The sequence below is a fragment of the Vanessa atalanta genome, chromosome 13 (genome assembly GCF_905147765.1).
Source record: "Vanessa atalanta chromosome 13, ilVanAtal1.2, whole genome shotgun sequence".
In the NCBI taxonomy this organism is placed as follows: domain Eukaryota; kingdom Metazoa; phylum Arthropoda; class Insecta; order Lepidoptera; family Nymphalidae; genus Vanessa; species Vanessa atalanta.
This window is the reverse complement of record NC_061883.1, coordinates 6,365,973-6,379,830: the sequence shown is the minus strand read 5'-3', so window position 1 is coordinate 6,379,830 and position 13,858 is coordinate 6,365,973. Positions and strand designations below refer to the sequence as shown.

At 31.2% G+C, this 13,858-nt stretch overlaps 1 protein-coding gene across 2 annotated transcripts; it reads right to left on the bottom strand.

Annotated features, from left to right (window-relative positions):
* Positions 1 to 656: 656 nt before the first annotated feature.
* Positions 657 to 7,454, bottom strand: LOC125068389. 2 transcript variants are annotated; one of them, XM_047677488.1, is made up of 4 exons: positions 7,333 to 7,454; positions 3,593 to 3,746; positions 2,218 to 2,382; positions 657 to 998 (listed from the first exon to the last, which is right to left on the bottom strand). In XM_047677488.1, exons 2-4 carry the CDS (start codon positions 3,722 to 3,724, stop codon positions 918 to 920), a joined length of 378 nt encoding a protein of 125 aa, XP_047533444.1. In that variant the 5' UTR covers positions 3,725 to 3,746; positions 7,333 to 7,454; the 3' UTR covers positions 657 to 917. The 2 variants fall into 2 exon arrangements, with proteins under 2 accessions (XP_047533444.1, XP_047533443.1); XM_047677487.1 differs by lacking the exon at positions 7,333 to 7,454 and adding an exon at positions 3,977 to 4,029.
* Positions 7,455 to 13,858: the final 6,404 nt, after the last annotated feature.

The window sequence follows — 13,858 nt, the reverse complement described above, 5'->3', positions numbered from 1 at the left end:
ATACATTCAGAATTATTAATTATATCTTATTATATCTGTAATTCTGTAAATGGTTAAGTGATTTCCTTCAGACAATCTTTAGGTTAGGAGATATGAATCTTTCAAACTAGGGTGGGTAAAACAAATGATATTAGGTAATGGGTATTTCGTTGAAATTTATCTTATCAAGTTTTTAGAATTATAGCAAATATATTATAATAAAGTTTTAAACAATAAACAGATAGTTCTATTAATATAAGTTATTATTACTATAAATAATTATTTGATAACTTGTATATGGCTCTACTGATTCAGGGTATGTTTTCCGAATTACAATACCAATGTTAACAATTTCAGAATTTTTTTTAAAGCAATATAATGTATTAGGTATTTTCATTAAATTATTAAGTTACTAATTACTCATGTATTTGCTTATATATAGATTTACTTATATTTTATGCTAAAATACATTTGCGCTCATTATTATAATTGATGACAATATATGTATATATAATATACGTTAGAAACAATGCGCAATTGCAATGGCATATAAGAAGTGTGCCTGTGTCTCTTATAATAAAAAAAAAATATATTACAAATTCGTTTCGAAAATAATTGTAACAACATTTGTGCAATACAAATATTTAACTGCGTTAATCATAACGTTTTTAAAGTGATATGAATAAGTAAAAGTAGTTATGAAAATATTTTCACTAATAAAAATCAAAAGCAAAAACCAAACGATATTTTTATTCAAAGTATATGATATTTTTAAACGGCGAATAATAATAATAATAATTACATGAAAAAGTCGAAGTGATATTCTCAGCCGGGCATTCGTTTTGCAGCCAAGTAGAATTATTAGTAGTACAGCTATAGTAACAGTCTATTATATGATATCAAATTATATAGCCATAAATATATTTAAATATAATTTCTTAAAAGCACGTAATGGCGTTAAAATAGCATCGTAGCACACGCCCTCTTGTGGTACCCTGACCACGACGTTGCAACCCCGTCTGAAAAAATAAACAAAAATATATTCAAAAGCTTGACCAAAATTTCTATATTAAAAATTATTATGTCATAAGATCCAATCGCGAAATATAAAACCATTATAGTTTTTAATATTTTTAATATTGAATATTTTACACTAATGAAGGCAATAATAGCAATAGGCGACCTGATGTTAAGTGGCCACCTTCGAATTGATCAACCATGAGGTCTAAGGTAGTACTAATATTATGCTGATTAGCTCACCCTTTAAAACATTATCGCAATACAGACTTGATGTAAATAGAGTAATTAATTGGTCTGACAGCTACGAACCACTAAGATGGACATGCGGAAAATCTACTACCAAAGAAGTGCTTTCTTTTAAAACTGCTCTCTATATATATGAAATCGTCTAAAAATTTATCTCGTTATAAATTTAAATTGACTAAGACTCGTTTATTATTATTAGTAAAACAAAGTGATAAAAAAGGGATAAAAATGTGGCAAAGAACGTCTATGGAACATAAATATTATTCGTTATATGAATTTTTCGTGTCAAAGGCGGCTTATGGCTGCGGTACAGCAATTTATTTTTTATTGTTTTCATAGTTTTGCAACGTACGTATTATTTACGTTGCTCCCAACTTCATCTTGTAGCAATAAATCGTAATAATGTACATTACTTTCTTCGTAATAAAATGTACTGCTATAATTTATGTGCTTCTAAAATTGCTCAGTGCTAAACATATAAATGAAATTTAAAAATCTATAAATTGGAAATGTATACAGTATGACAGTCAAAACCGTATAACCTTATCACCTCTGTGCAAATAATGACTTAATTTTAACGTTTCAATATTTTTCTGTTTCGTTTTTTTATTTTATCTAAATCTCAAAAATCCATTTTTTCATAATATCAAAGAGCGCGTCTCCGATATGGTATTCAATTAAGATGATTGAAAAATTGAAAAAGTGTATTTTTCGTTAATAAGTCAAAAGCCACTTTAATTATTATTATTAATTATTATTGACGAAATGACAGTTTGTATTCGCTTGTGTATACACTTTTTTGCACTTATAATGTTGCGTGCGCTACATCAGCGTTTCGTTGCATAATATGTGGTGTTTTTATTCAAATTTCAATGTCACTTCTGGAGATCGATCTTAATATATATTTTATTATATTATGTCATGTATGCTTTGACTATAGCCATAAAACATAGTGTGTATTAAATGGCTCACCATATCGTTAGTGTCAAAGTTAGCCAGACGCAAGGGCGCCGTCCGCGGGCCTTCTCGGTCCGAAGCCAAGCGCTGGTTCACACTTTCCTCGTGTAGTGCCTTTTGTAATGCGATCAACAAACGATCCAGGACAAGTGCTGCTCTCTTTCGAGGTATAAAAATATTCTGAAAAAACGAAACGAAATAGAATTAGTTAATCTGTTGTTACGGAGATAACATTTCTAATTCCGGTATACCAAGATTAAAATATAGTTAGATTATGATTAAAACTTTTTTATTTAAAAATCCCACCGCTGGACAAAAGCTTCATTTCCTCGAGGAAAAGATTAACGTTTGAGTTTTTATTTAGTGTTATGATTCGTAATGTAATTTTTCAGTGGTATTGATATAACGGAAATCTTAAATTAATATAACGGTAGCTTCTGCTTTTTTTATATGTATATTATTTTTATAAGTTATATTGTTTGAGTTAGCCAAAAATACTCATATAATATTATATCTTGACATTTTAACAAATTTGTTGTTTATATTCGTAAGTTGTAATATGTCTTGCACTAGCGACTTCGCACGAGTGTATTTTATTAATAAGGAAAATGATGAGATATACCTACATATAAGTTATACCATCATAGCACTCAGAAATAATGTCACAATGTACCAGTTAATGCTCTATACTAGGAAAAAAAATGTAAATTATCATAAAGATCCACGAAAGGAGATGTGTAGAGGACACACAAATAAAAAAATTTAAAGTATACTTATTATTCATATACTGTATTACTATACATATTCCAAATGAAGATATTAAATTTTTTTTCTGGAATATTCCTTTTGACGCAATTTGTTACAAGGTTCAACATTGTTTACAAAAATTAGATATGCTAGTATTAGATATATTGTATTACTTAAAGGTAATTATGTTTTGTATGTGTTAAGTTTTGGTGTGGGTTGCTTGTAAGCAAATAGATAATACTTGTATTAATAAGTTAGTATACCACCTACGGCGTCATTCGCCAAGGTAAACCTTGGAATTATATACTAAAAAAATGCGTAAAAAAGTGTTGGTTCAGTACTAAAAAGTGAGTGCTATTTTTATTTATTTGTCTCGTTTCGATAGCGAGTTGACATTGAAATTTCAACTACACTTATTAAAGAAATTGACTAAAAGCAAATAATTATTTTATTATTATTGTAAATAATAAAAAATATATATATTTTTTATTTATATATCAACAAATGTATTTTATAGCCAGAATTAAGACAGAGATCAAAATACTTGCATTTAAAGTAAAGGTTTTAATATTGTATTTTATCATTTTTTATATTTATTTTCTTTCTATGCGTGATGTAGTGTTTAACGAAATGCTTTAATTACCTCTGACATATCACCTCTATTATATCCCAGTGTATATTCAGGGTCTGAGAGTGATGTTGATACGGCATCATAGGACGGAGCAGCGAGGGCGCCGGACAGCGCCATGACGAGAAGGGGCAGTACACAATTCATCGTTAGGACATGAGAATAAATCCTGAAATTAAAATAACGTAAATTTTAATACATATCCAAAATTATTGAACCGAAACAGATCGATCACATATCAATAACAATTACTAAGCGCACAAAGGTTTCACTATTTTTATTTAACAAAAAAAAACGTTTCACTAAATCGACACTTGGAATAAATTGTGATAAATCTTTTCATAATTTTTCAAACCAAATAAAATAATCCAACGTATTCGAATGAAAACAAACTTATACCTAATTAAGAAATGTATATAAATCAAACTAAGAAATATCGTAAAGTAGGTCAAAGTTTTCTCCTTTTCTTCAGACAATTGTTGATACTGGATTATAAATAAACACTTTGTATCGAAGAAAGTTAATCGTGGCATGTTTGTAATATATAACCATAACTAGAACAAATTAATTTCGTACTCAGGTAGGTATATATTTATAAATTTTGCTCGGCACAGATCCATTCGGTCCAGACACCAATAGACGAGTAAAAAAAAAACATGAGATGTCAACTAAAATGTAAAACAAAACCGAATCAGCTTAATAAAAAGATAACTATGCTATCCACGTTAAACGTCAATGCTCCGTGCCTAGAGATCGCAGCGTGATATTATAATTGTTTTTTAAATATTGGACAACATCACATACATTACTCTGATCCCAATGTAAGTAGCTAAAGCACTTGTGTTATGGAAATCAGAAGTAACGATGGTACCACAAACACCCAGACCCAAGACAACACAGAAAACTAATGAACTTTTTCTACATCGACTCAGCCGGGAATCGAACCCGGGACCTCGGAGTGGCGTACCCATGAAAACCGGTATACACACTACTCGACCACGGAGGTCGACGATACATACTCGTACCTTTCTTAATATCTAGGCTATCTATCGCAAACGTATTTTTTCAAATGAGACGTAGAGATTAGTACGTTCAGACAAACTCTTTAGCTTTATATATTAGTGTCTATACTACAACAACGTTATTTTAAAACCCATCACATTATACTTCCGTTAAAGGAACATCTCGTTCGCCATTTTAAAAGCCGTAGCGTAGAAACAAGGACAATCTTGCTAATAAATTAAAATTAAATTAACTTGCGGAGACGAGCGATTGTTTATTTTCTTAAAACGAATTTATTTATGTCTGTATTGAGTCAGCATTGGATCTTCAGGGACATGTCTGAAGCCCGAGTGATATAACGACAACGGCAAGGTATATAATAACATATACTTGTATATTTAAATGCTAGAGTTTATCTTTTATGGTAACGCTATTTACGATTTTTCAATTATTTACGTCAAATATTTTATATTTTTTTAAATTATTGAACGAAGGCACGAAATAGGCAAAAATAAATAAATACTTTTTTAAAGCGCAAAATTATGCATATTATAGTGGAATCGCCCTATGTGTTATTACAAGCAGAACCGTCAATAGACGTTGTCAACCATGCATAAAATATACTATGAAACGTTACCAGAAACAAGCTGCATCTTCTGGCATAAGTTTTATTTGTATGCGTTTAGTAGCTTCTTTAATTAAGGAATACAAAAGTAACTTCTCATTTTTTATATAATTGATGTCTATTAAAAAAATGTATAGTCTTGTCAAATCGATATAAAACTATTTGTAAAAAAAATTTAAATCCTACTTTTATTTAGGAACTGATCACTGGTGTTAAGTACATTAATTATTTTCATCCATTGACCATCAGTGTAAACGTGTCCTCCTGATTCATTGTGATCACAGCAGACATTCTCAGGGGAGAATAACACTGTAGTACCTCTCGACCCAACGCATGATTCCAAGGCCACGAGATGCGACTATATACTAACGAGGCAGTCGGTTTCGATATATTATATATAAAATACACATGGGTGTCAATAACTATGGAAGTATCAGGGGCACATTTAAGCCCCGTATCAAGTAGCCGTCGGCAGAAGGATAACAAATGACACACTTATTCCTTAAAGGATCAACTGGTTTATTATTTCACTGATCTTTTATCTCAGTTTGAACTTAATACTCACTATTTTTATTGCAAGTAAGCACTGAGTTTCGAATGTTATATTTTTAGTGATAGCTTGGGAAGTAATATTTTACTATTAAACTTTATGATTACTACAGGTTTTATAAAAAAAAATTACTTTATTTATTTTTTTAAATTTGCTCTTGTAAACACTATTGAAACGTCATTTTTTAATTTAAATCAACAATTGGCTTGGAATGTTAATGCAATAGAGAAAAATCAATAAAACAAGAAACTCTGAAGAAATTCTTTTTAATTTTATTCATACATTACTAGCAAACGAGCAGACGTTCCACCTCATAGTAAGTGGTCAGCGTAGGCCAAGGAAATCTACAAAATACAGAGAGTTGCTAATGCGGCCTTGAAGGCCGTGTACTCGATGTTTGAAAGCATATATCATAATGCTCTGGAAAAATCATTTCACCGTCTGCACGTTCGTGGAAAGAATGATTTTAACTAACGTCCATTATGCAGGATGTCAAGCATCCACATCGTGTGGACGAAATTTGCCCCAGTGGAGAAAGGTACGATGACGGAAATGTGATGGTTGCACCGTGTCAAAGAATTCCGGGGAGCATTCCCAATCGTACAGACGGCAGCACACACACTTTCTAGTCAACGTTTCTCCAAATTTTTAAAATGACCTAAGGTCTGTTAGTATTGGTTCATCAGTAATGATATATCTATATAAAAATCATATACAGAAAAATTTATATACCCTGTGACAAAATCAACAAATACTAAATCCTAGGTTCTTTACAATATACGTATAATCTTGTATAGAATAATGACCGTTATTTTTATAGCGATAACTTAAAATGTATTCATTGGGAATAGTTATTTTTTTGTGTATATTTATATAGTTTTTCATAAAGTTTAATTAAACACATATATTTTTAATAGTAAATTTATTTTTGCTAAATATTTTGACGGATAGATTTATATTCTACAAAATGCACTTATAAATAGTTAAGTGCATATATTTAGTTAAAAAAATATGTAATCTTTTAGTCCTTTATTTAGTATAGAAAATTATATAATGCAATATATATTTTTTATTCTTAATAATTATATCAACTTGTCTTCTGCACATAGAAAATGCCGTAGAGCCTCGTAGCCCTGCGTAACTTATTTACGTTTTACTGCAGTATCCTCATAGCACTATCATTTTTTTTTAATTTATGTATCTTATTCAAACTCTCAAACTAACTGACAAGATAATAAAAAATTATTATCTTGTCAGTTAGTTTATAAGTAAATTTTTCAGACATTTTCACCTATGATTAAATTATCACATTTATTTTAAAGGCCGATGATGAAAATATAATCATATTAGTTTATATTTAAATATAACTATTATACAATCTAGTAAAGTATGTAACGACGTTTTTTTTTAATTTGCTTTTTTTATTATTGTTATTATTATATAGTTTATATTATTTTATATATTAATTGCTTAAGTAAGTTTTTCATCAGGTAATTATTATAAGGTTATTAAAGATTAAACGACAACTGAAGCCAAGAATTAAAAAAGTAAAACATAAATATAAAGTAAAATACTTACAGATTTTACATAAAATCACATATGTGTTAAATGTTATGTTAAAATTAAAAACACTTTATACTATGTTAAAAGTTTACTAACTATTATAGACTGTAGTAGAAGTGACGTGTTTAACAGAGAAGAGACCGATTCGCTATTAGGAAAGCGTGCGACGTCCTACCCTTTATAAAGGCGGGAAGGACATGCCCACTTGCTTCATTTATTGCAGTATTATTTTGTATTTGATATAAAATAAATACAGCAAAGGTATATAACATAATATTCATTTACAAGATTTTAAACATAAAACTCTTCTTTTAAATTAAGAAACTCTTTAAATACTGTTCTACTTTATAACGACTAAGTTTTTTTTTTTTTTAATTTATGAAGTCTGTTATTTGTTATATAAAATTTTTATTGTATCATTAATTAAATTACTTTCAGACAATTTATTTATTAACACAATTTTCATCGTTTTTTTAAATACAATTATTTTTATCCTTTTTCGCACAATAGCTGTGAACCAACGAACGAATAACTATCCAATATTTTCTAAACAAAAACTATGTCGTTTAAAAGTGACCTTTCTCAAATTTATTCAAAGTGGCTCCTAATGACCGTCGTAAGTTTAAAATCTTTCTAGCATCAATTTAATACGTGTTTTAATTAATAATTTAAAAATAAATACTATCAAGAATTTTTACTTAAGCTATGTTGTATTTAATATTATTCTTCTACTTAACACTAAAACACCCACAATCCATTGTAAAGTCTTAACCCACTGCATCCAACGAGGTAGTAACGACCCAGATTAATGTTTAGTTTAGCTAACTATAAGAATCACAATTATAATTCATTCATTTAGTGTCTTCAAACAAATATAATTAAGGAAGAATACCCGACATATAAACGACCGAATGAAAATAAAGAAAAAGAACAATTGATGTCATCAGGAATAGTGAAAAATAAAGTAAAAAAAATAAGTAAAAATATTTTATTGAATATAATATTATTTTATCATTAACTAATGATTTTACCCGACTATCATAAAAGTTTATCACGGTTAGTTTCCACCCATGCTCGGAGGAAAATGTTATAAATAATAATACTTAAAAAATTAGACTTTATATGCACTTCGGTGGTAACAACATACATTTCTCAATAAAATAAGTATTTAGGACGGTATATTTATACGGTATGCAGAAGCCATTTCTCAAAAGAGGAATGTATGGAGGTTATCCCACTACGGTTCTTAAGTGCGACATAAATTCATACTATGCCTGCGAGTTTTCTCTAAAACTTTTTCTTCTTCATCACAGATATTCTTAATCACAAAGCAAAATCGAGATGGATTATAAATACAAATTTAAGTAAATTAATTCAGTGCTCTTTTTAGGAATGCACTCTTGGGTTAAAATCTACGTTTTCATTTTATTGGGTTATATGGATATTTCTCAAATTATTGTAAAAATATATTTTCTTAAAACTAGGTGGATTGTTAAAATGTCATAAAATATAGTAAAGTCTTATTGTCGGTAGAATATAAAACACGTGGACGTGACACGCAATATTCTGCCATGATTCATTATTATTTGAGTTCAAGTCTAATTGCTCCAGTTTAAATCGAATTGCAGACGAAAATATTGGCTAAAATTGAATTGTAAGCTTTGTCTAAAGATTTTGTCGAATGATTAGCTAATACTTATAATTCATTAATTGATTATCGTTCTGTCTAACCGCATTCTTGATACTAATTTCTTCTAGTTCGATAGATATGAAGATGGTGTTACTGTAAGCATAAGATACAGAAACATACCGCTGTTAAATGTATAAAAATAAAGACTAGGACTAGGTTGGTTCCTTTTTTTGTTCTATAATCATACATTAATTTATAAAAATCTAAATTTATCAATTATCAGGTGAATCGACCGCCAGACTACAAGTATAGCACTTGTAAGTAATGTAAGTAAATCTAAGGATTTATTTAAGGTAACTTAAAAATACTAGATATAGTTAAATAGAATAGCCACTACCACTAACAGATATTGGAATAATATACATAATATATCCGTAAATAATGTCAACCGTTCCTTATATGGCCAATGCACCACCAATCTTGTAAACTAAAAGGTTTTGTTCTTGGTGTATGTAGTACACTGGCTCATTCACCCGTCCTACCATAAATTAGCAGCCTGTAAATTTCCCACTGGTGGGCTAAGGCCTCCTCTCCCTTTGAGGAGAAGGTTTGGAGCATATTCCACCACGCTGCTCCAATGCGGGTTGGTGGAATACACATGTGGCAGAATTTCGTTGAAATTAGACAGGTTTCCCCACGATGTTTTCCTTCACCGCCGAGCACGAGATGAATTATAAACACAAAATAAACACATGAAAATTCAGTGGTGCCTACCTGGGTTTGAACCCGAAATCATCGGTTAACCACTGGGCCATCTCAGCTCCATACTACCATAATTCAGCAATATTAAATATTGCTGTTTGGCGGTAGAATAAAGGTGATGCCTACCCAGATGGATGCATAAATCCCTACTATAAAGTTTATAAAATATGCCGCAATTAATAAGTTAATAACAAACAATTCATAGCCAGGCATGAATGTAATAAGTTGTGACCATAAAGGCCCGCTATCGGGCCGGATTAAACGCTAAATTCTAGTACGTTATAATGACATCCGTGTGAAAAATGGTTGATCGTTTGCATATGTTGTTTGTAAGAGTTTTCTATTTAAGTGAGCTATTATTAGCTTGTATCGTGCTATTTTTCATACCTCCATTTTTTTTATAAATCAAACCGAGTCAATTTGTTTTATGTTTATAAGTTATATACATTTTACTATCATAATTAATTGTTATCTTCAAGTTTAAATATTTAAAAAAAGTAGGCCTAGTTCCTGGGACAAACATATCAAAGCACTTCATATCTTCTTTCGACATAGTTTAAGGACCATCTCGAATCTGGAACTAAGGTTCCACCTCAGACTACGCTCTTGGTCCTTATCCGCTACGGTCCCCGGACTAGGATGAACGTGCTGAACGTTATTAATAAAGCGCTCAGTCTTCATTTGGAAGAACGTGTTTACGATGGCCAGATGAGTTGCAATACAGGTTCATAGAATATGTCTCAATAGTCTGCAGAGCGCTTAGTACCTCTTCAAACTACTCCCGAAAGTATGTTTTTTGGCCTCACTATAGTCTGTGTGGCATAGGCACTGATGAAGGTGATAATGCCCTTAATCAGTTTACCCGCATCAGTCGGTCACCGCGACGGTCAACTTCAAGGAGACCATTCCGAAACTCCTCAGAAAACACTACCGCTACACCGTTTTTATTTAATGGTGACCAAGTATAAACCAGCTGGCGGGGATAACCCCACCAACTCATATATACTTGCTCGTATAAACGAGCAATGTTACGGGATTTATTGCCCTTCTAGTAAGTTTCCTGAAAGTAAGCACACTGAACCCGCCGTCTCTTGAGTACATCTGCGAGTTCCCTGCATCGTCCTGTGAGAGAGAAGCAATGTTTGTGTATAGGTACTAACTTCTTTGGCTGTGTCCGTACCGAGCACGGTATCCCTTGCCCGCTTGTCGCTGGTGTAGGGCAATAAGTCTGCACGTCGTTTAGTATAATCAGCCTAGCCATTCCCAGCATTTACTTATTTATTCACGGAAAAGTTGTTTTTAAATGGAGCGATTGCCATCTTATATTCAAAACCATTATTTTGTGGGACAAACTAGGATAAGGATATAGAGTCAAGATGGGAGGTAGAAAGAGAGGTGATGGGTCAAGGAGGAGAAGAAAAAGAGGGTTAGGACACCGATAAAACGAACTGGAAGAAGGTTTCATTGTGGTGACTTGAGTATCCAAGGGTTCGTACCCTGAAATGAATATCGGATAGATTGCCAGAACACCCTGTGAGTCCACAATACATTAAAGTATATAGGAATTAATTTCGTTCGTTACAGACATTTATTTTTAATAAAATTGAATCATAACTATTTATCTGTTGTTTACAGCTCTTGAATGGATTTTCATAAATTATGCAATGCAACGAAATTTATCAATGAAATTATTATCTTTATATGTATGTATATGCATGTGAAAATTCCTATACATGTGTATGCTCTTTTTTCTTCTAAGCCGGCACTACCACCTGTGTAGGGGTTGGTGGCATTGGTGATATAAGGAACTTTGGGAACTTAGATGTTATATCCATTGTGCCTGAAGTTATACTGGCTTGCTCACCCTATCAACTTTGGAAGCTAGTATCATAATAATATTAGGTATAAAGAGTTAAATTCCTCTTTTAATGTAAAAACTACTGATCTGATTAACACATACTTTATTTATGGATTGAACTTTTGAAGATTGACGAAGTAAAATTTAAAATGTATCCTATGATTCATTTAAAAATTTTAAATCTGTATTAAATTTGTTCAGAAGAACTGGAAAAGTTGGAAAATTGTGTATGAGAAATTATTATGTATATTAATCGTATCAAACGAAATGATCTATTGATTCAAAAACTTGAGCGTCAAAAAGTAGTTATTTGGTTTCAGGGATTTTAAAATTCGTGGTAATAACTTGAGCGTACATTTGCGAGTACAGTCAGTCTGCTATGCCAAATGCTTAAGGGTGACAGTACAATTTGATTTTTATCAAGTATATTTTTGACACGCCCAAATTTAGAAACATAGTGTTAAGAGAATAAGATCCATTCATTTTCTCAAAGGATTGCAGCCTTCGAACCAATGAAGAGTCCTTCAGAAACATTCACATTCTTCCATGTCTATATTAATTGACGAGAGGTATAAAACATCTGTTATAATATTTTTCAATATTGTGAAATCTGTGCTTCAAGAAAAAACTTGCCTATCACGGTTTGAATCATTAACTGGGAAAACATGATGATAATTGAAATTAGTTTTTTTATGTCAAAAAAAATCCGTATCTATTAAATAAATAATATTTATGTGTGTAAAGTTATAGATCAATAGAATTATAGCTATTATTTATATTGAAGAGGTTACAGGAAAACGTAGGCAACGATGGTGAAACATGACGCGGCCAGCGGCGCTAATGTGGCGGTCATGTTACACAGCATGAGGCTTATAGCTTTCGACCACTCAACCGTTACTACTATTAAAAGAGTGATTACCCGCACTGTATACCATATATGTTTTTGCCACAATAGGATAAATGATTGTGTTTTTGGTATCTATTAAATAAATAAGTTGTACAATGCCAAGACATAGTAAATCACTTATGAATGATGAAATTAATTCGGCGCACATAACTAAGAAATTATTGTATATATTATAATTTTATTAAAGAACGTTAGTATGTTTATTTAAATAATGATAAAAATACCGAAATCCGATGAAGTATCAAAGTTTGAGACTGAATTTTAATTTGCGAAAGATTTTGGATATTAATATTAAGTGGAGCCGGATACCTGATCAGGCTACTGTAACAACAGTTGGAGTAAGACGGTTTGAGTTGTTGCCGAGACAAGGAAGCGTAGCTAGCGTAGTAATGTCCAGTGGAAAGATAAAGGACACTTGGAAATAAAAAGTTACTTTAGTGTTAGAGCGTTTTCACATTATCCGATCCGATATCGGTGTCGGGCGTCGAGCCGATATTGAATGAAGTAAAATTTATAAAATATGTATCTGTCTTTCAAATTGACCGATTCGGTATTAGATATCGGAGCTGACGCCGATGTGTTGGCGGCACCATCGGATGCCCATGAGCTGTCGGGCGATATTGTTTAAAAGTGGGTGGCGGCCATTTTGCGTTTTTATTTTAGGTGCGTTTTGTAGCTTGCTAAAAAGAGTATAAAATGCTCCCTCTGAATATCTAGCTTCCAGAATGGGATGTATATACTTTGTACATATCTGTTTTTGCATCTCAAATATAATAGATAAAGTTTTCTATTATAATCTATGATAACCTGGCCGCACGAATGGCTATAGAGCAAATGGCCGAATCGAAACGATTTTGTCGGAAATATGTGTAAAGCACATGGTGTTGGCTATCGGCTATCGACGTCCGACACCGATATCGGATAATGTGAAATCGCTCTTATGTTACTAATACTTTTTCAGTGTATATATATATATATATATATATTAAACTATTACTTTATTTTATTTTTGTTTTATATAAATTCATAAAGTTGAGTAATATTTTTTTTTTATTTAGAACTTCGAATAGGGCCGATTTTCTTCCAAGAAGCCAGAGAAGTCTTTTTAAACGAAAGTTGATTTCGTTTCGTTTCTTGTCTATGAGGTACTTCCACGTCATCCAAACAGAAATGAAAAAAGTATATTGCTAAAATATTAAAAGGGTCGGATCGTTTTTCTACTCTAATAGTAATAACTTGTAGATAAGGGACCGTAGATCGTTTGAGCAAGCAGTTTTTTTACGCTAGATTTGATGACTATAGCAGTAAAATAATGCGATAATACGTAAGAAATAACAACAAAATAATTTAAAATTACGAATTTTAATAAAGATAATAATCGTGA